The sequence below is a fragment of the Chrysochloris asiatica genome, unplaced genomic scaffold (assembly GCF_000296735.1).
Source record: "Chrysochloris asiatica unplaced genomic scaffold, ChrAsi1.0 scaffold00051, whole genome shotgun sequence".
In the NCBI taxonomy this organism is placed as follows: Eukaryota; Metazoa; Chordata; class Mammalia; order Afrosoricida; family Chrysochloridae; genus Chrysochloris; species Chrysochloris asiatica.
In genome coordinates, this window is record NW_006408569.1 from 7,043,909 (window position 1) to 7,067,236 (window position 23,328).

Genomic DNA, 23,328 nt, shown 5'->3' on the forward strand with positions numbered 1-23,328 from the left:
TAGGGACACATTCCAGGGACTACAATTACATGTTAACCAAGCACAGGGAAACTCATTCCCACCAAAGGACTGCATTACCTTTTCTAGGAAGTTGTCTTCTTCCTGAGAGCAGAGCAGGAAAAGAAAGTCATTTACAGATAGAAAATGATTAGAATTAATGTACAGAATTAGAAACAGATCAGTATTATTAGAACTCACTAGCTTACTAGACACAGACTAGAAATAGCTCTGAATTCTTCCAATGAACTGTGCTGGCAGCAAACAGAACACATTCTTCAAAGGCCATGCATATTCAATTGTGTGTGGTTTATTGAGAATATTGCTCCAGAAACCTGCCTCGGCAGCCCTACACTTCCATGCCTTTTGGCAGCTGCCTGCTGGCCCAGCCAAATGCCCATGTATGCCTCCCCCGTTTCATCTGCTGCGTCTCCCCTTGTCCTCATACTACTTCCATGGGAGGAACTGTTTGTGGGGCTGCCATTGGCCAGAGATGGTCAGTCTGTCCCCTGGCACTGTCATGCCTCTGACTTCAGCTAGCCTTCTAAGCAGCAACCCAGACTCAGTTCCATCTCCCTGGGCCCAGAACCCTCCCCAAAGGTCCCTAGAGTGTCCAGATTTGGCCATCTGTTGGGATGTACGTGAATTTCATTTCAGACCTTGGTTGGCCAGCAGATCCATCATTATTCCCTACTGTGCTTTCACTATAGGGTACAAGAGGGAGCAGGGGGAGGGAAGAAGGCACCTGTTTTTCATCTGTATCTTTTGTGTTATTTTGGTCAGTCACAGAAAAAAAAACAAAAAAAAAACCCACCCAGTGAGCATCTGTCATGTGCCAGGAACTCTGCTAAGTGCTTATTTACAGTGACATCAAAACTGCACACGTATGCCAAGTAGATACTAGTGCCATTATACAGAGGGAGAAACAGACTTGGAGAGGTTAAATGATGTGCCCAAGGTCACACGTACAGTGAGGTAGGAAGTCGCTGAATCAGGACTGGAAGCAGTCCCTACCACTATGCTACCTTAGACAACTCTACAAGAAGCACGTGACCGCTCCCTGGACAGCGAGGCGGGAGAAAGCGGCGAGGCTCTATTTCCACTATGTAACCAGCTCAAGACTGTCCGAAGTCCTCCATTCAAGGCCGCATGGTCCAGAGAAAGTGCACAGGTATGCAGGCAGGTCACAGCTGGCTACAAATCTTGGTTCTGCCTCTTGTTAATTCTGGATAGACCTTAGGCAAGTTCCTAAAAACTTTCTAGAGCCTCAGTTTCCCCATCTCAAAAACAAAACATAAACACTACTTACCTCATAGGGGCAAGGAGACCACCTCAAACAAAGGGGTGTTGAGTACGCCAACAGAAGGGCTTCATCTCTTATAACGCCTCATGCCAACCCCCACCCCAGCTACTACTAACTGGAATCCTCCCAATCCCAACGGAGGCCACTGAGAACAGGAGAATCTCTCATCTCACTGTCAGAAATGCATGGGGGGCAGGAGGGAGAGTGTCATATGTTCCCCGACATTCTAAGTTGCAATGCTGACTGTAATTCCCCAAGCTACTGTTACAATATGTTGTTGTTAAGTGCCGTCGAGTCGGTTCCATAAAGGGTTTCCGAGGAGCAACTAATGGGTTTGCACAGAGCTGATGCTACAGCACCACACTGTTGCTGTTGTTTAATGCTATCGAGTTGGTTCTGACTCATAGTGACCCTGTCTAGGGTTTCTGAGGAGCAGCTGGTGAGTTTGAACTGTTGACCTTGTAGTTCAGTCCAGGGCTGATGCTATAGTGCCACACCAGGAGTCCATTGTTATATGTGATTAGGATTTTTAGTGTTATTAGATGCATTCTGGATAAAATAAGCTTTTGCGTGTTTAACTAGTCTTTCTCTTTAAAAAAAAAAAAAAAAAGATTTTCTCGAACAGTCCTAGGTCTACAGCAAAATTGGACAGAAAGTCGAGTTCTCCACCTACAACCTTCCCCTGCATACAGTTTCCTGCTGCCTCCCGGTGCCACCTGTCACAACTGATGAACCAGTTATCAATCCACTGGCAGGCATAACACCCATAGTTGCCACGAGAGCTCACACTGTGCTGTACATACAGTTAGTTTTTTGGGTTTTGATTAAACAAATGCATGTCATATTCAGTATCATACAGAATAGTTTTACTGCCCTAAATATGTCCTGTGTTCCACCTATTCATTTCCCCTCCCTCCACACCCCAAATCCCTGATTGCTACAACTTTGCTACCTAGACTTTTTTGTTGTTGTTGAACATTATACTATGGTTTGGGTAAAAGTTGACAGAGCAAATTAGTTTCCTACTCAACAATTTAGATGCATTATGTGCTGTGACTTAAGCTGAAGCCCCTTCAATGAGCAGCAATCTTCCTACTTCCTCTCTTGGTTTCCTGTTTCCATTCACCCTTCTTTCCTGCCCTTCCTATTAAACTTTGTTTGAGGGCATAGGCTGACCTTTTGTTCTCATGTTCTCATCTAGTTGATTGTTCCTCGGGACATTACTGTTCACTTTGTAGGCCTGACCACTGTTTGACTGAAAGGTGATCTCTGGGGGTGGGTTCAGTCCCAGGGTGTCTAAGGAGTTCTCCAGTCTCTATCAGACTAGGAAGGCTGGTCTTTTCTAAATCCTTTGGACTAGTTGTTTCTTTGAATGTTTGATTCTCTTCACTTTCTTTGCTCCCAATGAGGAGACACCAGTGGCTTCTTGGAAGTTTTTAAGAACCCTGTCACTACTCATCAAAGTAAAATGTAGAACATTGTCTTTATGAACTATGTTATGCCAACTGACCTAGCTCTGGTCCTAAGTCCTAAAGCAATGACTTGGTTCCTCAAGGTGTTTGCTACACATCTAAGAAGTTTGCATAAGCTTGTCTCCTGTATGCACTATTATATACTGTACGTTGAACTCTCCTCTATGTTCCTGGGTGCACTCCTACGCTAACCCACACTTGCTCAGCTTCTATATCTTCTTATGGATACATTCATGAATTATTCTTTGTTATTACTGGTACTGTAAGACTGCACATGCTAGTATTTACTGTCATTGCGTACCACCCAGTATCTTCCCTTGTTACCTAGAGACTCTTAGATACCACATATAAGATCAAGTAACAAGTCATCACAGTAATAGTGCATTATAAAGTATGCAAAATTGATAGTACTGGGATATTATTACTTTTAACGTGAAACTTGGTTTGGACTAGCAAGCATCTGATTTAACACACTTTTTTCCTACCACTTTTTAAAAGGTTAACAAATGAGCTCTGGTAATGCTGTAGAATGTTAACCACAATGTTGGCAGTTCAAAGCCACCAGCGGCTCCACGAGAGAAAGAGAGTCATCGTGAGCTGGAATCCACTCGGTGGCAGAGCGCTTGCTTTGCTTCGGATTTTTGTTAACAAACAGAGAACCTGACTGCGTCTGACAGAATTCTCACTATTTCCTCCTTTGAAGAAGGCATGACATATGATGGGTAAAATGAGGCAAGGGTTTTATATTCAAACCTGTCAAACCAGACCCTCAAAGAAGTTCTCTATAAACAGTGTCATCTGCCAGCATGAGGCACTGTGCTAAATGCCTTTTACAGGCAGGGGCAGAAACAAGGATACAGACAGAGAAATTACAAGGGCCCTGACCCTGGCTTCTAACCAAGTTAGAGAGAAGAATTCCAAGATTTATGACCTCATACTACTACAATTTACAATGACAAGTTTTCAATAAATGGTGTACACTTTTATACGTATGTATAAGGAGTCCTGGTGTGGTGTTGTACGATAAGCACTGATGGCAGTTCAAACCCACCAGCTACTCAGAAACCCTATATAAGGTTGCTATGAGTTGGAACCAATTTGATGGCACACAACAAGAGAAAATGGAAAGAAGACTCAAAAGGCCCTGGACAGCTTACAATACTGGTAGAGGGGCAGCAGGCTTGTCTTAAGACTCTATCCATTAGGTACAGGCATAGAGAACAGAGGTGCAAATTAGGTTTATCTCAACACTAGGATCAAGTCTGAAAACAGAAACTGATCACTTAGACCCTTCTAAACAGCCTGCTCTGAAGGTGGTTCTACAGTTACTACTAATCACTTCGTTCAACTGACCTGCCCACTCATGGCAAAAGGCTGTGTGTTATGAAACTGCAACCTAAGCCCTACAACGTTCAATAAACTCCTGTGAACCCGAGTGAAGACCTGGTTGGCCAGCAGTGTGGCAAGACCTGGGGACTCTTAGGCCCAGAGTCAGTGACACAGCCACAGAGGACTAGAGTGGAGAGTGAAGCATCCAGCTGATAAGAAGAGAGGGCATATGCACAAGAACACACACACTTGCAGATAATACCCACTTGACCTGGCTTCAATTGCTGGATGATCAGAGAGCTCAACTAGAAGAAAAAAGAAGAGGAAAAAAAGAGTAAGCTGATACAATTTGATGAACTTGACCTACACCTATGGATGCAGTAGCTCAAAAGAGGAAACAAATCTTTACAGCGAGGATCATTCCCACCCCTTCGGTACACAGAGTAGACAGGGATGGGCAACTTGGACACTGGCTACTCAAAATGGGGGGTGGGGGGCTACAAAGGCAAGAAGTGACTGGCTTACAAGCTTTCAAGAGGGAACCTAGATCCACAGGGCATGGAGGAAGGTAAGTATCCAATCTGTCTGGGAAGAGCTAATGAAAGGAGATGGGGATAGCACTCATGTATCAGGGCTGACTGTGAGGGTTAGAAATGTAAAGGCAGACTTTTTTTTAGCAAAAGGAAGGGAGTGACTGACTTTACAGTCCAGGAGCAGAGGTCCCTGGGACCATCAAGGGAGAAGAGGGCAGGACCCTAACCAGAGAAACAGTGACACCAGAGACGGAGGCAGAGACGATGACATGGAGAGCTGAAGCAGCTGGGGACTCTAGACCCAGAGAGGGAGAGGGGCTGTGTGCTGACGATGGGGGTGGGGGCAGGCTTGTAGTGTATACCCTTTGGTTGGTTGATGATGCATGGAGGGGACTGTAACCATGGCAATTAGACGTAATAATAATACGATAGGATGAATGTAAGGCTGCTGTTCTCCCATGTAAAGTATCACATAGTTCACAATAAAACATTAAAAAAAACAACCGCTGTGTGTTGATCACATGAAAAGTGAACCTACTCCCCTCTGTATACAGGGTAGATAGGGACAGGCAACTTAGACATCAACTACCTAAAATGAGGGGGCTATAAAGGCACAAAGTGACAGGCTTACAAGTTTTCAAGAGAGAGTTTAGTTTCAGAGTATGCAGGGAAAGGTAGAGTCCACACTGGATAGTTTTCATCTTGTCTAGGCAGGTCTGGTGAAAGGATACGGGGATAAGGTTCTTAAGACTCAATAGTGAGTAATTGTTATCATGACTAATTGTGACTGTCACAATTGTAAAGGTAGAAGTTTTGTAACATAAAAGAGGGAGTAGTTAATCTTACATTCCAGGAACAGAGGACTGTAGGACCGTCAAGGGAGAAGAGCATCAGTGGAATTTGGCACCCTATCCAGAGAAGCAGCGACTCCAGAAATGGAGGCAGAGATGAGGACATGGAGAGACAGAACAGCTGAGGACTTTAGACTCATAGAAAGAGAAAGGCTATGTGCTGGCAGCCAGGAGGTAGGCTTGCAGAATGTGCCCTTGGGTTGTTTAAATGATTATATATTCCTGAGTATTTTTGTGGATATCCAAAACAAAAAAACCCAGAGAGAATAGAAGCAAATACTGTTGAATGATGATGCATGGAGGGGACTGTAATCATTGCAATGAAATGAAATATGATAGGATGACAACCCCTCCACACACAGAGTAGACAGGGATGGGCAACTTGGACATTGGCTACCCAAAATGAGGGGCAGTGGGGCTACAAAGGCAAGAAGTGACTGGCTTACAAGCTTTCAAGAGGGAACCTAGATCCAGAGGGCCTGGAGGAAGGTAGAATCTCCAGTGAGTAGTATTCAATCTGACTAGGCGGGGCTGATGCAATGAAATGCAGACGGGTCTCTTGTGATACAATGGTGAATAATTGTTATCAGGACTGATTGTGAGGGTCGGAAATGTAAAGGTAGACGTTTTATAGCAAGGAGGGGAGTGATTAACTTTTCAGTCTAGGAGCAGAGGTCCCTAGGACCATCAAGGGAGAAGAGCAGAGAGCGGGACCCTACTCAGAGAAGCAGTGATGGCTGAAATGGAGCCAGAGATGATGACGTGGAGCGATGGAGTAATTGAAGACTTTAGATCCAGAGAGGGAGAGTGACTGCATGCTGAAGACCTGGGGGGTACGGGGGAAGGATTGCATGGAGGGGATTGTAACCATGGCAATGAGACAATATGCGATAGAATGAATGTAAAACTAATGTTCTCCCATGTAAACTATCACATAATTCACAATCAAACATTTAAGAAAAAAAAAAAGTAGTGGAAGATGGCTCTAGAAAGTGACCAAAATGAAATATATATATATATAGTAGGATGAGTACAAAACTGATTAAACTATCCACTCAATTCACAATAAAAACTTAAAAAAAAAAAATGTGACCCTATTTCCAGACCATCCCAGTGAAGCAACAATGGCACACACTCCAAATGCCACGCAAATCTTTCTTTATCCCACCATTGACCCTTGGAGGGTTTTCTAGGTCCTAAGTACATACTGAAATCATGTCAGAGTCATCAGTGCCCCAAGATTCAAAATAAATGGAACACAGAACAGAAATTGAGGTTCTGAAAAGGGTTATTAATTCCATGTGGAATAAGAAACACAAATCACATACCTAACAGTTAATACCTAACAGAGAAGAAACGAGTGAGTAGACCAGCAAGAAAAGGTAAACACTAGTGAAGAGAATGACCAGGAATGAATTTATTACTAAGACATTATTCTGTGGTTTTGGTATTTGTTCTCCTAATAGGCGTGTCCCTGAGCAAATAGATTCTCCAGCCAGCCCTGCATTTTTTTCATCTCTGTATTTACAACCACAACCCTTAACCAGATCCATCGAGTTGAAGTCTGGTCTCCATTCCATTAGTCCATTCTACAAGCAACACCAGAATGCATTTGACTGATAATCTCATATTGGTCACTGTAGCCTTTTGAGGATTCTGAATGCTCTCCGGCTTAAGCAAAAGCTCAACTGATTACTTCACGGTTCTCTAGCATTTGCGCCCACTCTACCTACCCAGCTGCCCCCACTTTTAGCCTTAATCTTCACTCTTTCCAGGGTGATCTTACAATTGGCCACACGTGGTCTTTTGACTTTTACTTTTCACCTTGCCTATCACCTTGATCGAAGATGTCCCTATGCCTGGAAGAGCCTGCTCACCCAACGTATTTAACACATGTTCCTTACATCCTTGGATCTGAACTCCAAATACTTCTATGACTCTCCCTAAATCATGTTTCTGCTCCAATTTATTCTTATATGCTGGATGCATCCTTTCTAGTCATGCAAATGCTACATGCATCAAAGATTCATAAAAGCCCAAATAGGCTGATGCTGAGGCTGATTTTTACAGAGATTAGCTGGTTAATAAATAAGCTTTCATAGCATGTAAGGGCTTGAGTAAAGAGCACAGGAACTATTGCTAATACAAATGGCAAGCCCCATAACATTCATTTTAAATGGTTGACTTACCAAACACACTGGACATTCACCAAACTCCCAATTAACAGTGATTTCTAGTTTAGCCATATTGCGCATCATACAGTACACTTTCATCACCACTCAATGATAAGAACCCACATAACCTCTGTAGTAGTTTGTACCCAGCATGTAAAGAATCAATATTGATGAGTAAATGCTATTTCGTGTATGACACAGAAAAACACATCTTAATTCTGGAAGAGGATCAAGGTCATTACAAACAGTAGATTTTCATGTGTTTGTTACTAATGCTACTCACAAGCATTCTGGGAGTCTAAGACACTGGGCAGCACTAACCAGCATAGTTAGTTCAGTCTGCAATTGGCGGAAAGAGGAGGGGGTGCAAGAATCACTCTGCAGCACAGGCCCTCACCTCCTTGATGGCTTCACCACATTTTATAGAATACAACAGAGGACAAGTACCAGTTATTAATCATTAATTAATAATCTGATTGGATAGGATCCATTCTTTTGGAGCTTGGAAAAGACAGGAACATCACATCTAAAGAAAGCATTTCAGAAGGTGAAAATCGAGTCAAAACTGGTCGAGAAGGTATTAGGAATAGGAAACAGATAATCTTCGATTTCTTGTTTACTGACCCATACTGATAGGGGATTTTTAAAAAAAATCTCATTACCATGGAGTCTGTTCTGACTCATGGTGACCCTATATAGGGTTTCCGAGGCTGTGAATCTTTATGGGAGCAGAGGATCAGCCAGCGGATGTGAACTGCTGACCTTGTGGTAGGCAGTCCAGTATTTATCCTACCAGGGCAATATCTCATTAAAGAGATATAGGAATTTAATAACACTGACATGTGATAGACTGCAAAAAGAATCAGAACTCTAAATCCTATAGAACAAAAGCTTTAAAAGAATGAATGATAATCACACACATTCAACTTATTAAGAACTCAGCAACTTTTTATTTAAAAAGTGACCAAGGATCTATTTTTATCTGGACTCAGTTGTCCTCAAAAAGAAAAAGGGCTCTCTCCAGAGTGATTCATGCCATTAAGGATGATGGTAGCTACTTCCGTTACATGGGCAAAAGTGGTTGAACTGTCTGATGCTGTTTTAAGTAAAACAAAAAATTTGTAAGTTGGTTGAGCCTCCTTCTAGCTACTTCCAGAATTAACCTGGGAAAGGTTTTTTTTTTTTACCAAAACTAAAACTAGGTTCTCATTTACAGGAAATACAACAGGAGGAGGAGTACACAAAAGGGTGCTACAAAATAATGTTGTTGTGGTTAAGTGTCATTGAGTCAGTTCCGACTCATAGCAACCCTGCACAAAGTTTCTAAGGAGCAGCTGGTAAGTTCAAACCACCAACCTCGCAGTTCAAACCGACCTTGCAGTCCAGTGCTTATCCTACAGTGCCATGAGGGAACAATGAGCCAAGTCTGGGAAGCTGTGTACCCCTTAAGAAGTCACTGTCATTAACGGAAAGAAGTGGAGACTATTCTACTTTAAAAGGGAAGCACCCACCCAGCAATATGGAATGCACGAACCCGGGCTGCATTCTGGCTTTTTAAAACGCTAGAGAAGGAATTCTTGGGGACATGTCATGGATTAAATTGTATCCCCTCAAAAGTATGAGTCAGCTTGGCTGGGCCATGAGTCCCAGCATTTGACAGTTATGTTCACCTTCCCCATGATGTGATCTGATGTGACCAGCCCTGATCTGATGTCATTCTCCTCTGTGTTCTAGATCCTCAGTTCTATGATGTTAATGAGGTCGGATGCAACCTACAGGATAAAGTTGTCTCTGAAGTCAATCTCTTTTGAGACATAAAAGATATTCCACAAGTAAGCAGAGCTTAGAGGGACCTATCGCCACCAAGAAAGAAGAGGCGGGAGTGGAATGTGTCCTTTGGATCTGGGGTCCCTGCACCATGAAGCTCCTAAATCCAGAAGAAGGTGCATGCCAAGATGCATGGAACTCTCCAAGGAATGCTGCCCACATCAATGCTGAAAGGAGACAAGGACCTTTCTCCAGAGCCGACAAAGAGAGAACGAACGCCTTCCCCTCGCGCTGGCCAGCACTCTGAATTCGGACTTCTAGCCTCCTAAATTGTGAGAGAAGACGCTTCTGTTTGCTAAAGGCATCCACTTGTGCTCTTTGGTTGTAGCAGCACTAGGTAAGAGATGACCTGTGGAGAAATGGGATTATGGACTGAACATCAGAAGGTACACTGAATTCCTGGCAGTTCCTTAGGTGGAATTGTCTTGCACTACAAAGAAGCTGTCCTTTGGCTTAAGAGATGAGGCTGAAGTGTTTAGTGGCAAAGGGACCTGACAGTATCACTGAATTTCAAATGGTCTGGCAATAAAAACAAACAAAGATGTATGTGTATAGGTGTACATAAGGCACGTGGGTGCTCACTGTACTATCCTTATCTTTGTTCTGTATATTTCAAAGTTTTCATAATGAAAAGCTGGGAAAAAATTAGGCTGGCAAATGGTGCTTGGGATGGAAGGAATCCAAACCAGACTCAGAGCTATCAAGTCGATTCTGACTCATAGCAAATGCCCATATAAGGCTTGTTGTTGGTAAGTACCATGTAGTCATTTCTGACTCATAGCAACCGTGAATAGGGCTTCCAAAGAGTGGCTGGGGGATTTGAACCACAGACTTTGCAGTTAGCAGTCCCATGCCAGGACTCCGATACAAGGTTAACGTGGCTGCAAATCTTTACGAGAGCAGAAAGCCTCATCTTTTTCCCATGGAGCAGCTGATAGGTTTGAACCGTCAACCTTGCATTTAGCAGTCCAGTGCTTGTCCTGCAGGGCCACCAGGGCTCATGGGATGGAAGGAAGGAAGTAGGGAAAATAAGTTCATGATTTAGAATGCTTTGTAACCTAAAAGGTGAGATACTAAATTGGAAAGACAGGAAGGAATATGGTGGTAGAAGGAAAACAGGTATTTATGAGAAATAGCAGAATGTCAGGATATGTATTTTTGAAGAGGACAGTTTTCTCTTGAATTGAGATAACAGAGCTTTCAGTCGAGAAGGCTCTAGGGCCGGGGTTGGAAATGTCCGGCTGTGGGCCATATGGTGGTGGTGCTGGTGGCTGTATGCTGTGGAGTTAGTTCTGACTCATTGCGACCCTGCATGCGACCCTGCATAGGGTTTCCAAGGCTGTAAATCTTTATGGACGCAGAAGGCCTCATCTTCCTCCCGTGGGACAGCTGGTAGTTTTGAACAGCTGACCTTGAGGTTAGCAGCCCAACTCATAACCACCACACTACCAGAGCTCCCTGTGGGCCATATAAGGTCTGTGAAGTCATTTGGTCTGGCCCTGCCAAGGAAACCGCAGTTCCAGCCATCACGTTGTTGTTGTTACGTGTCATCAAGTCGGTTCTGAGTCATAGCAGCCCTGTGTAGGGTTCCCAAGAAGCGACTGGTGAGTTTGACCCACCGATCTTGCAGTTCAAACCAACCTTGCAGTCAAGCGCACTAACCCACAGCACCACACCAGGACTCCAGCCATCACATTAGGGTGAGTTAAATGTTGGACCAAATACAGCAGGCTGATTTTTAAGTTGGTAATTTTGTATGGCCCTCGAATGATGTTATAAATTTTGGCAGGAATAGGGTTCCCCACCCCTGCTCTAGGGAAACCAGTAAATTCCAAGAAAGAATGCAGGGCCTGGATGCCAGGATTTTCGAGTCCCAGCTGAAAACAATGCCATGGCAACAGAAGAGACCACACTAAGACAAGCCAGCGGCCGGGCCGGCCCTCACCGTGGATGATACAATCGCACGAAGACTAATGAGAACAAGAACGTGGTGACGCCACTCGACCTCAATTTCTCTTGGAAAAGCCCAAGAGCTTTGCACACAAATCCAACAATCTTTTCATTTAGAAGGCCAGAGCTGTACTAAATCAATTTATGTTCCTGAAAACAATCCGCACTTCCCTGATACGACACTGAAACTAGAGCTTGGCTTGGTGGTGGGGAAGGCATCCTCCATTTCTTTCTTCAATGAAGCACATTAAATAAACATCACACATGAACGCACGTTAGAATCATAAGATGCAGAATCCACACCGTGAGACTCTGAGAGGTTTGGGCCTCAGTAAGTAACAAAGCCTTACTCTGATTCAATATAATGCAGTGGACTTCACTGAGATTCAGAAAAGCCAGGTGACAGTCTGGGTCATTAATGTATTAGATTTGGGGCAAGTTCCTGTCTCTGTGCCTCAGTTTTCTCATGTTTCATGGAGACAGGACCACCTGCCCCCATTACCATAATTCACATGCATGTTAATACACACAAAAGTGACTTGAAAGTATGAAGAGCTTAAAAAAGAATTTTATCTCTAACATGGGAGACTTTAATCTTATTTGGTGAGCTTAACATTATCTATTACATTCCTGACAAGAGCCAGCAATAGATTACCAGTCTCCCCTGTCCTCCTAGCTTCCAAATTGTGCTAAAGTGACATTCTTAGTTATCACTTGATTGTTCCAAAGAAAAGAGAACGTGCAGAGACACTGAGGACATCACATAAACCTGGTGAGAGTCAAATCTAAAGGATGCATCTTACCAAGTCTATAAGTTTGGTAACAGGAACTTCTCGGATGGGTCTTTTCATTCGACACAGAGCCTCCAAGGATGTACCAAAGCAACTTGGGAGGTAATTTCCACTGATAGTTAAGAAGTAATCTTTGCCTCGGTCCAGGTGAAGGACAAGAATATCTTCTATCTTATCTTCTCCTGAGTTCAGGATGGTCACAGAGTCTTTGCTGACATATACATCAAGGGAAATGTCTATTGTCTCATCTGAAATATAAGAAATGGTACCTGGTAACAGAGAAACTTCCAGTGGAAAAGGAAACACAGGGCATGAGAATCAACAGAAAAAGTGGTCTGAAAAAAACCACTGAGCACTGAAAGGGAAGAGATTAGACGTGCAACAGAGGTATGGCAAATACAATGAGCAGTGAAGGTCAGAGACGTGGTTAGAAAACAAGAAGTTAAAAACAGGAGAGGATGTAGGAGTCAGGAGAGGATGGTAACAGCAAGCAGATACGATGGTAAAGGAAAACTCACTTGGCTCCAAGTAGCCCTCAAAAGGTTCAGCCCGAAGCCATGGCTTGCAGTACTGGCTGTCATTAAGTTTAGGGATGAAAGAAAAATGGCAGGGAACCTGGCCGTTGTTGCTGATCTGAAACTTCTCCTTTTGTAGTTGCCGAAACTTCACATTCTCAAACACAAACTGGGGAACAACAGACAGACACAGACATGCATCACGAGTTGGGGAAGTCTGTCAGTCAGGTTATTCCATAGAGAATAGGAATAAAGAGTGAGGCACTAACCCACCAACTTCACAGCGCCTACTTTTATCTACGGCTATGCCCACACTGACCAAGGAGGAGTTCTCCAGTGATTGCTATTTCTCTTCTTTCTGGATCCTGACCCTGGGACCAATTCCCATTTCCTGGGAGCTGAACCAACCAGCAACTCTGAAGTATTCAATAAGAGTAGCCAGCATGGGCTTACTAACTGCCAGGCATTGTTCTAATAGCCCCAACATGCAGGAACTCACACCAGTCTAAACCACACAACGCCATCGGGTAGATTCTGACCCATAGCAACTGTGTATAGGCTTTCCCAGGTTGCAAATCTTTCTAGGAGCAGAAAGCCTCATCTGTCTCTTGAAGAGCTGCTGGTGGGTTGGAATGGCTGCCTTTTGCAGTTAGCAGACCAGTGCTTATCCAACAGCACCGCCAGGGCTCCTTGTAGTCCTAACAGCCACCCCTTTTCCCAGAAATGGAAACTGCAGCTCCAAGGGAGCAAACCGAGGCCTGTGGTCCCACGCCTACTACATGGCAGTGCTGGGATTTGCCTAGAGGTAGGTCCACTCCAATGCACACGGCTGCAGTGCTTTCTCTAAATCAGATGGACAGAAGAGGGGAGGCCACGGATATCTTTCCTCACCTCCCTCCTGCTGAGTTCTAAGGAAGGAAGGAAGTCATTTTCCATTCTGTCCATGATGCGCACAATGTCTTCAAAGACCTTCCGGTACCTCCGCTCATCCACAACCTTCACCTGAAAGACAACACACCCTGTGTCCAGTATCCCATGCTCCTAGCTCATCGCCCTCTGGGATCACATAACAAGTTAAAGTGGTCATTACAGAAAGCATTGAAAAAAACTGTGGTGGGAGCAACGTTCGCCAACACTCTCTGACATCACAGTGCAGTCACACTTTCACCTGAAAGGAAGCAGGTCCTGAGTTTAGCGTTTGTTGTTGCTGTTATGTGCCGTGGAGTCGGTTCCGACTCAGCGACCCTGTACAGAGTTTCCGAGGCTGTCAATCTTTACAGGAGCAGAACGAGCCTCATCTTTGTCCCGCGGAACAGCTGGTAGTTTCGAACTGATGACCCTGAGGTTAGCAGCCTGATTCATAACCACTACGCTACCAGAGCTCCTTGAGCTTAGCGTTATGTGCACTCAATTTATAGATCGCCAAGCTCTGGTAGCGTAGTGGTTACCAATCGGGCTGCGAACCTTAAGGTCAGCAGTTTGAAACTACCAGCTGCTCCACAGGAGAAAGATGAGGCTTTCTGCTCCCGTAAACATTTACAGCTTTGGAAACCCTGTACAGGATCACTATGGGCACTTAACAACAACAAGACTGTCTAGCAATTTCTAAATGGTCACTAAGGCAATCATAATTTAAAATCATATATTAAACAAAGAACTATAGAAGCACCCATTTTAAGGTTTTTAAAAGTAGGTGAGATTAATTGGCTAACTCCCTGGACAAGCTAAGTGTCTATGTTAAGAAGCTAGACAATAATGCACACTTTGGAAAAAATATTTTCTTGCTTTACTGCGAAATTATTTAGTGGTGGAAAAAACATTTTAATTGTGGTAAAAATGACTTCTTGCATTGTACAAGTTGACTGTGTCAAAACACATCTACTAACTGGTTCTCATAAAGAAACTAATGGTTAAAGGACTGAACTGGTTACCTGCTATGCCTAATGCCAACCACGACCACATCAACAAGCAGATTCTATCACGGCAAAGGTATGCGAATCAATGGAACCTATGGTCATTGTAGAAAACAGCTGACATAAAACAGCCTGGTGGTGGTGGTGGTGTGCCGTGGAGTTGATTCCGACTCATAGCGACCCCATATAGGGTTTCTGAGGCTATGAATCTGTACAGGAGCAGAAAACCTCATCTTTCTCCCGCGAACCCGCTGAGCAAAATCATTACGACTAACAAACGAATCACCTTGACTATCTGACTGTCAGAGCCCAAACTGCCCCCTCAGCCAGCACTTTAGGCTTCCTGATATTTGTTTCCTTTTATTATTAAAACTTCATACAAATTGATGCCAAGAATGAACAAAATTAACATAGCACTTTATTGACATACTAGTTCCTGAGTAGAATAGAAGACCTCACAAAAATCCATGTAAAAGAAACAAAAGGATGCATGTATGCAGCAGAGGTTCTAAGCAAGGACAGACTATCAGAACATCAAAGTTGAGCACACAACCTCACTGTCAGGGACTTGAGGCTCAAGCAACCACTTGAGTGTCACTAGACTCGGTGTTCAGCGAAGATGGATTGTAGCTTAAATGTGAACAGTATCTTCTACATTGACAACATTTTTTCAAGTTTTTATTTCAAAAAAAATCTTTAGGGGAGAACAAACAAGATGGTGGATTGGGTGGATGTGTAGCAAAGAGCTCCGCCAACAACAACACAGAATACCCAACCAAGCAGGCTCATAGATTACTGGTTAAAATAGACTATCTTAAATGGAGGGAAGAACTAATGGAATATAAGTTAACCACAATGGGGTTGGGGTGGGGGTTTAGTTTGGGTGTTGGGTTTGGGAGAGGGCAATAAAAGAAGGGGGGAGGAGGGAGAAGAACAAGATAGATAGGGGAACACTGAGACAGGTTTGCATGGCCTAGTGGGACAGAGATAAATAGTGATGCATACTCAACCTTGGAACAACAGGGCTCTGGGATACAGGGATCTAGGTATAGCTTGGAGATGGTAAATAATACTAAAATCATTCCTTTCTATGCCACTCAAGTGTCTATTTTACTATTGTAAAATAGACACTTGAGTGGCATAGAAAGGAATGTTGGGAAACATGATTAGAGAAAACTTGTAAACCCGCCTTCAGTCTATAACTGATTGGAATACCTAAAAGGGGTTCTACAACTTGCCCAGTGAAATAGGCCTCATGCAAAGCCTTTACAGAGTATAGGACCTTAGGTGGAATCCTGAGTCCAATCCACAACCTTGTGAGGTGAGACGTTCCCACTAGAAAGGACAAGCAGACTGGAACAGCTACAGTGACAGAAGATACATCTTCATGATGAACCTGACCTATACTCAGAGCGGTAGTTACTCTAAATACCAACAGAGAGGGACAGAGTCTTCAAATCAAGTATCAATGCTATCCGCTCTGTGCACAGGGTATATTGGGACGGGCAACTTAGACATTGGCTATCTAAAATGAGGGGGCAATAAAGGCACGAAGTGACTGGCTTACAAGGTTTCAAGAGGGAGCTTAGTTTAAGAGTGTGGGGGGGAAGAAAGAGTCCCCACTGAATAGCTATCATCTTGTCTAGATGGGTCTGGTGAAAGGAGATGGGGATAAGATTCGTAAGATTCAACAGTTATCATGACTAATTGCGACTGTCACAATTGTAAAGGTAGAAGTTTTGTAACAAAAAAAGGGAGTGGTTAATCTTACAGTCGAGAAACAGAGGACCCTAGGACCATTAAGAGAGGAACGCACAAGCAGAATGCGGGACCTTATCCAGAGAAGCAGCAGTACCAGAGATGGAGGCAGAGATGAGGGCATGGAGAGGGGGAGCGGCTGAGGACTCTAGCTTCATCAGCTAAGAAGAGAAGGACTAAGAACTGGTGGCCAGGAGCAGACTTGCAGAATGTGCCCTTTGGAGATGTAAATTATTATATATGCCTGAGTGGGTTTTTTTGCTTGTGTGTTTTTTAAAGCTAAAGTGGATAGAGAGAAATAAACTTTTAACTCATGGTATATGGAGGGGATTATAATCAATGTAATGATTTGTTGAATGTGAAACTGATGATGTGCCCTGTAAACTTTCACTCAATCCACAATAAAAACCTTAAATTAAAAAAAAAAAAAAAAAAGAGGGACTAGAGGCAAATACTGTTAACTGATGATGATGCATGGATTGATAAATGGTTGACTGCAAAACCAATGTTCTTCCATGTAAATTATCACTCCATTCACAATAAAAGTTAAAAAAAAAAGAAAAGAAAAGAAAAGAAAAAAAAATCTTTAACAAATATCATTTTATTTTCCCAGCAACTCTATGAGGTTGTCAAAGCACAATTATTCTTCAGATGGTGGACAGCATGGAGCTAGAAAGAGATCAATGACCTTGTCCACTGCCACAGTTAATGTCAAAGTTGTTCTCTACACCTTGCCCAAAATACCAGATGTGGTCTGTGGGCTACCTGCAACAAAAATCAACTCAGGAATGGCTAAAAAATTCAGATTCGTGGGTCTGCTAATCACCACCTCCGGGGCTGGGGTCCATGCATCTGCAACTTTAAAAGTTTCCCAGACAATTCCTTGGAGTCCTGGCATAGCTCTGTAGGTTCAGCACTGGACTGCTAACCGCAAGATCGGCAGTCCAAACCTACCAGTTGCTCCTCGGAAACCCTATACAGGGTCGCTATGAATCTGAATCGACTCAAAGGCACTTAACAACCAGAACAAACAATTCCTCTGTCCACCAAATTCTTATGACGCACTGAAGCAAGCCAGATTCCTAAGTGCAGGAGTGGGGGCACTCACCTGACTTCATCTCAGCCAGCCCCGCAACACATCTTCTGAAGTGAACTGGTCTTTGTCAATAGTCACGGGTGCCAACTGTGCTAAAATCTGCTGTGGTTTTAAAAGCCTCTAATCACAGTATGCCCAAGATTCCAAAAGATGGGGTGGTTACCCAGTACAAACCGAACCTTTTCTCAATGGGTTATCACGACCACAGAACTTAATGGTACACCAAGGCTCATAAGGGGGAAGGAAACACCACTGGGCCCCACCACCTGATACGTGCATTTTAGAAAAGGAAATTATAACGATGTTAGGAACTCAGAAAAGAGTACCACCACAAAAGAACTATTTCTTATGTAATAACATGGACCAGATCAATTGTTGAATTAAACATTCGTTAAAAAGCAAGCTTGAGGCCAACACACACCATATGAAATAACTTATGATATACATATGTACACATGAAACAAGACTATAGTAAAACCTATGAAAGCTGGCACCAGGGTACGGCAGAAACCTGCCAGAGAAGGAAAACGCCAATCTCTTCTGGTTACAGGAAGTGACAGAAAAGTGGTTAGACTTCACCCTGTCAAAGGTGGATAAGTTGAGCAACATGGAAAAACAAGGCAGTCTCATGGGTATATTGTTTAAGGGTAAAAAGAAAAGCATATGCCAAGGTTTCAAACTCTACTGTCCCACAGGCATGCGTCACATGACCACTTCAACTCAAATGGCTCAGAATTCCATAAAATGTAAAATTCAGTTCCTTACTTGTGCTAGCCATACCTCAAGCACTCAGCAGTCACATGCAGCTATTAGTGTACTGGGCAGTGAAGCTATAGGACATCTCCAGCCACACAGAAAGCGGGACTGGGCAGTGCTGGCCTAGAAAAACAGACCCCAAACTCAGAAGGATGGGTAGCCTGACTGGGGCGCAGGGGTCGAGGTAAAGGTGAGACTGGAGAGCAGAATAAGTACTGAAGAACTTCAGTACTTATATGTAAAGTTCTTTAAAACACAATTTTAAAAAACTGTTTAAGAGAAAGCATTTTTAATCTAAAAATTATTTTAAAAATACAAGGTGGATAGCCACAGAGGGCTAGAGTTGAGAGTGAAGTGGCCAGCTGATATGAAGTGAGGGGAGACAGACAAGAACACCCAAACTTGCACATAGTACCCATTTGACCTAGCTTCAATGGCTTGATGATCAGAACTCAATTAGAGGAAGATAAAGAAATTTGACATAGGAAACAAGTGTAAATTGCCACAATTTGATGAACTTGACCTATACTTATGGATGTAGTAGCTCAAAATACCAACTGAGAGGGAGGAAGTCTTCACATCAAGGATCAAACCTACCCCCTCTGTACACAGGGTTGATAGGGATGGGCAACTTAGACACTGGCTACCTAAAATAAGGGGGTGAAAAAGGCACGAAGTGACTGGCTTTCAAGTTTTCAAGAGGGAGTTTAGTTTAAAAGTGTGCAGGAGAAGATAGAGTCCCCACTGAATAGTTTTCATCTTGTCTACATGGATCTGGTGAAAAGAGATGGGGATAAGATTCTTACAATTCAACAGTGAGTAATTGTTACCATGACTAATTGCGACTGTTGCAACTGGAAAGGTAGAAGTTTTATAACAAAAACGGGGAGTAGTTGATCTTATAGTCCAGAATCAGAGGACCCTAGGACCACCAAGGGAGACGAGCAGGAGTGGAATGCAGGACCTTATCCAGAGAAGCAGCAACAACAGAGATGGAGGCAGAGATGATGACATGGAGAGATAGAGCAGCTGAGGACTCTAGACTCATAGAAAGACCTTAAGGCTGGGTGCTGGCGGTCAGGAGGCAACATTGCAAAACGTGTCCTTGGGTTGTTTACAGCCTTGGAAACCCTGTAGAGGGTCGCTATGAGTCAGAACCGACTCCACGGCACATAACAACAGCAATAACATATATATATATATATAAACCCAGAAGGAATAGAAGGAAATACTGTTGAATGATGATGCATGGAGGGGATTGTAATCATTGCAATGAAACGAAATATGATAGGATGAGTGTAAAACTGATGCTCTCTCATGTAAACCATCACTCAATTCACAATAAAAGCTTTAAAAACAAAAACAAAACAAGGTAGACTTTTACTAAAGATATACAAAATTGCATAGAAAGCTTGAGAATTTTAAAAAATGTCTTATTGAGGGCTCTGGATTACTATGTATAGAATATTAAAAATATTCCAATGTTCTTAAAATAAATACAACCCAAAAAGCCAAGCATAGCTAAATGAACCAAAACGGTCAGTGTATGGGAAAAGACATTCTTTTAAAAACAGGCTAAGAGAATTCAAATGAAAAAAAAAAACAAAAACCAGGGCAGCCCACAAATCCAAAACCCAAACCCAGTGCCATCGAGTGGACTCCGCCTCCGAGCAACCCTACAGGACAGAGAGGAGTGCTCCAGAGGCTTTCCAACGCTGGGATCTTTATGGAAGCAGCCTGCGGAACTGTCAGTTCCCAGGCAAATGCTTGACCAGTGTGCCATCGGGGCTCCCAAGCCACAAATACCAACTAGAATTTACATGGGTTAATAGTATCTGAAGATCTAGTTGTTAACCAAGTAAGTTCTCTCGAGCTATAGCGATATTGTGGGATAGTGTACAGAGTGCAGGCCTGGGAGTTTAACAGACTTCAGATGTGAATATCTCAGCTCTCCTTCTAGCTGGATACTAGTAAATAAGTCATTTAGACTTGCTAGTTATCCCTCTGCTCATCTGTTAAATGGAAATGGGACAAATTTTACTTGACGCATTGTTGTGAGGAGTAAATGACATGTACAAGCTGTCCGGTGTAGTCAGTCTCTGGTATAGTGGCTACTGGCTACTGTTTGAGGCATACTTACTTAGTGTTATTCATTATGATTTCAACTTTCAAAATGGGCAAAAATCAAGTCCATGACTCTCAATAAAATTTAAAATCTAAGACCAAAAACGAATTCTCTACTTAAAAGCTAAGTCCCAAAGTCATTCCTTCTAGAAACAGGAGCAGGGCAAGACATGCTGGCGATCCCTATCTCAGTTGCCAGAGGAAACAAAGTGATCCTGCTAGAACTACCTCATGAATCCTCCAACTCTGTACCATTATTAGCCCCCTTTCACAGCAGAGGCAAATGGAGGCACACAGAGCTGATGTAAGTTCTCCATGGTTACACAGTTAGGAAATGACTGAGATAGGACTCACATCCAAGCATCTAATGATAAAGCCAGCCTATTAAGTCCACAAGTTCTGACACATTACATGTCCATAGGTCTGGACAATCCAAAAGAAACCATCTCAATGCAGTGGCTATAATAAATTACGAGAGGAGCTTCAAAAGTTCATGGACAAATTTAAATGGGAGGGTAATGGATTTTCCCCCACAAATTATTAGAAGCCCCCTCAAAGACTACAACAGATAACCTGCAAGCCAGTAGCACACAGCTAGAAAACACAATGGGAAATAATACATTCTTACAACAGACAAAAACATGGCCAGTTATGGTCCTGATGAAGCACTGTAGGATAAGCACTCGACCTCAAGGTTGGTGTGAAGCGCAAGGTCGGTGCTTCAAACTCACCAGCTGCTCCTTGGAAACCCTATGGTTGCTGTTGTTATGGGTCAGAACCACTTACAACAACAACCCAACTACAATGCAAGACAGTTACCAAAAAAAAAAAAAAAAAAAAGAAGACATGTTTATGGATTCATCAGACCTCCTCTTAAGGTAATACAAGGGGACTTCCAAAAGTTCATGTACAGATGGAATTAAAAGACAATGGAATTTGCCCTTGAACTTTCTGAAGTCCCCCGCTATATAGATTTCATTGTATTCTGATTAGCCTATGTCTTTGCTCCTGCTAGTCTCTCCCCCATACCTAAAACCACTCCCTCCCCACCTTGTCTGACGAGAAGATGCTTTTTCCGTTAAAACCGAGCCTATCATTCTTCCTTATGCATCATAACTTTAGAAGGCTAAGGTTACTGCCCAACCATTACACAGCATGAGAAACACATGTGTCATTAAAAGGTCTGGAGAGATATTTAAGAGGGTTGAGAGAACTCATTTCTTAATGCTGCAAATGATTATTGGTTATGGCAATATTTATGGTTCACTGAATTTCTGATCTATTGCGAGACTAAATCACACTCTAAGGATAGATTCTTAGCATACAAACAAATGAACGAACAAACAAGGATTTACCCCAATGTTGAAGAGAGCGCTAACAGGTTTGTGGTCACTGGTTTTCAGTTCCATATGGCTCCGGTAATGAAGCTGATTAACATTTGTTCCTCTCCAAAGAATTCGGTCACACCAGGCTGGAACCCGACATTTCCCACTACAAATACAGAGATGAGTTATACACAAAACATAGACTAGACCACACAGGAAAGCAATGTCCATACTGGTTCAGACCTTGGTAGGACCCTCCTCTTATACCAGGGTAAGTCAAAAAGCACAGCTCCTAGGGTTCCAGTTCATACATGCACAGGTTTATTCCAAACAAAACGTGTTTAAACACGTCTCTGTGATCAGCGGACGGCTGCAGACAAGTTCTCTCAGTATATACATGTCTTAGTAGTACAGATGTCTTAGTCTTAGACACAGTAGGGTGTCTTAAAAACAAAACAAAAAAAACACCAATCAAAACAGTGGCTTCCCAGAGGATCTGCAGGGCCAGTTCAATTCAAGGCAGCGGGGTCCACCCAGAAAGCTATGTCAACTCTTTGCTGGGATTCCAAAGGAATCATCTTGGCAGATTTTCTCAAAGGACACAGAATGATTATGGGGGATTATTCCAAAGAAGGTTTAAGGAAATTGAAATATGCACTAGTAAGAAAAGGACCAGGAAAGGTGCATCAAGGAATCTGTTTCCATCAGAACAATGCACCTACTCATTCTTTGAGGGAGTAAGGGCTGTCCTATAAGAATTTCTTCTAGTTGGGAAACCTTACCCCATCGATTCTAGCCCTTATCTTGGCCCTTCAGACTTCTTTTTGTTCCTCAAACTCAAAGGACATTTAAAAGTAATACTGCTTGAGTCCCTCAAGAATGCCAGAACTGCTGTGGTGTAAACTGAAGAGCACAGAATTCTTCAGGAAAGGGTTACAGAGGTGGGAAGACCACCTTCAGAAGTGTATAGACCTAGCTGGAGGAGATGTTGAGAAACAATAGCTTCACACTTGGATATTTTCATTTCATAAAGGTGTCTATGGTTTTGTTGCAATACTTTTTGACTTTCTCTCATATACGCCCAAAGAATCAGATGTTTCTCCTTCCCTTACAATTCCTGCTAGATTGTGAAGCGACTGTGACATCTTCTTTGCCACTGAACTCCCAGAACCTCATGCAAAGAGCATGTTCAGTGAAGAGCTAATGTATCTCTTAAAATTAGGATTGTAGAGTGCTGGGGCAGGATAGTGCAGTATGGAGTAGGCCGACACACTGAGAAGATCCTTTGCAACCAACACATGGGAGACCAAATGACACAGACATGGATGGTGATCCTGGAACCCTGAGCTTCAGAGCAGAGGACAGAGATGGACTGAGTGCCGACTGGTAAAGGCAGACGAACAGGAGCAGTGAGATGAGAGCCAAGGGAAGCAAGCGGACTGATGCTCTGCTGGCCAGCAGCTGCATGGCCATACTGAGCTTCCTTCTGCAGCTGTCTATACAGCCACCTGGAAGCAAGGGGCAGGAGGCTGGTGGCAAGGGGGATATGGTTCTCCCTTGTTCCCCATTTACTCCTGGTAACCGGGGTGTGGCCAGTACTCCCTCCCTTCCCCC

General features: G+C 43.2%; 1 protein-coding gene across 2 annotated transcripts in view; it reads right to left on the bottom strand.

The window, feature by feature from the left end:
• OCRL (oculocerebrorenal syndrome of Lowe) overlaps window positions 1-23,328 on the bottom strand; it is a 61,107-nt gene that overhangs the window by 5,612 nt on the left and 32,167 nt on the right. The window contains exons 15-19 of one of the 2 annotated variants that reach the window (XM_006862837.1): window positions 21,745-21,880; window positions 13,634-13,744; window positions 12,746-12,911; window positions 12,240-12,475; window positions 79-102 (exon numbers count right to left, since the gene is read on the bottom strand). In XM_006862837.1, the coding sequence (XP_006862899.1) occupies window positions 79-102; window positions 12,240-12,475; window positions 12,746-12,911; window positions 13,634-13,744; window positions 21,745-21,880 (673 nt within the window). The remainder of the gene's footprint in view (window positions 1-78; window positions 103-12,239; window positions 12,476-12,745; window positions 12,912-13,633; window positions 13,745-21,744; window positions 21,881-23,328) is intronic. The other variant, XM_006862838.1, reaches the window with a different exon arrangement.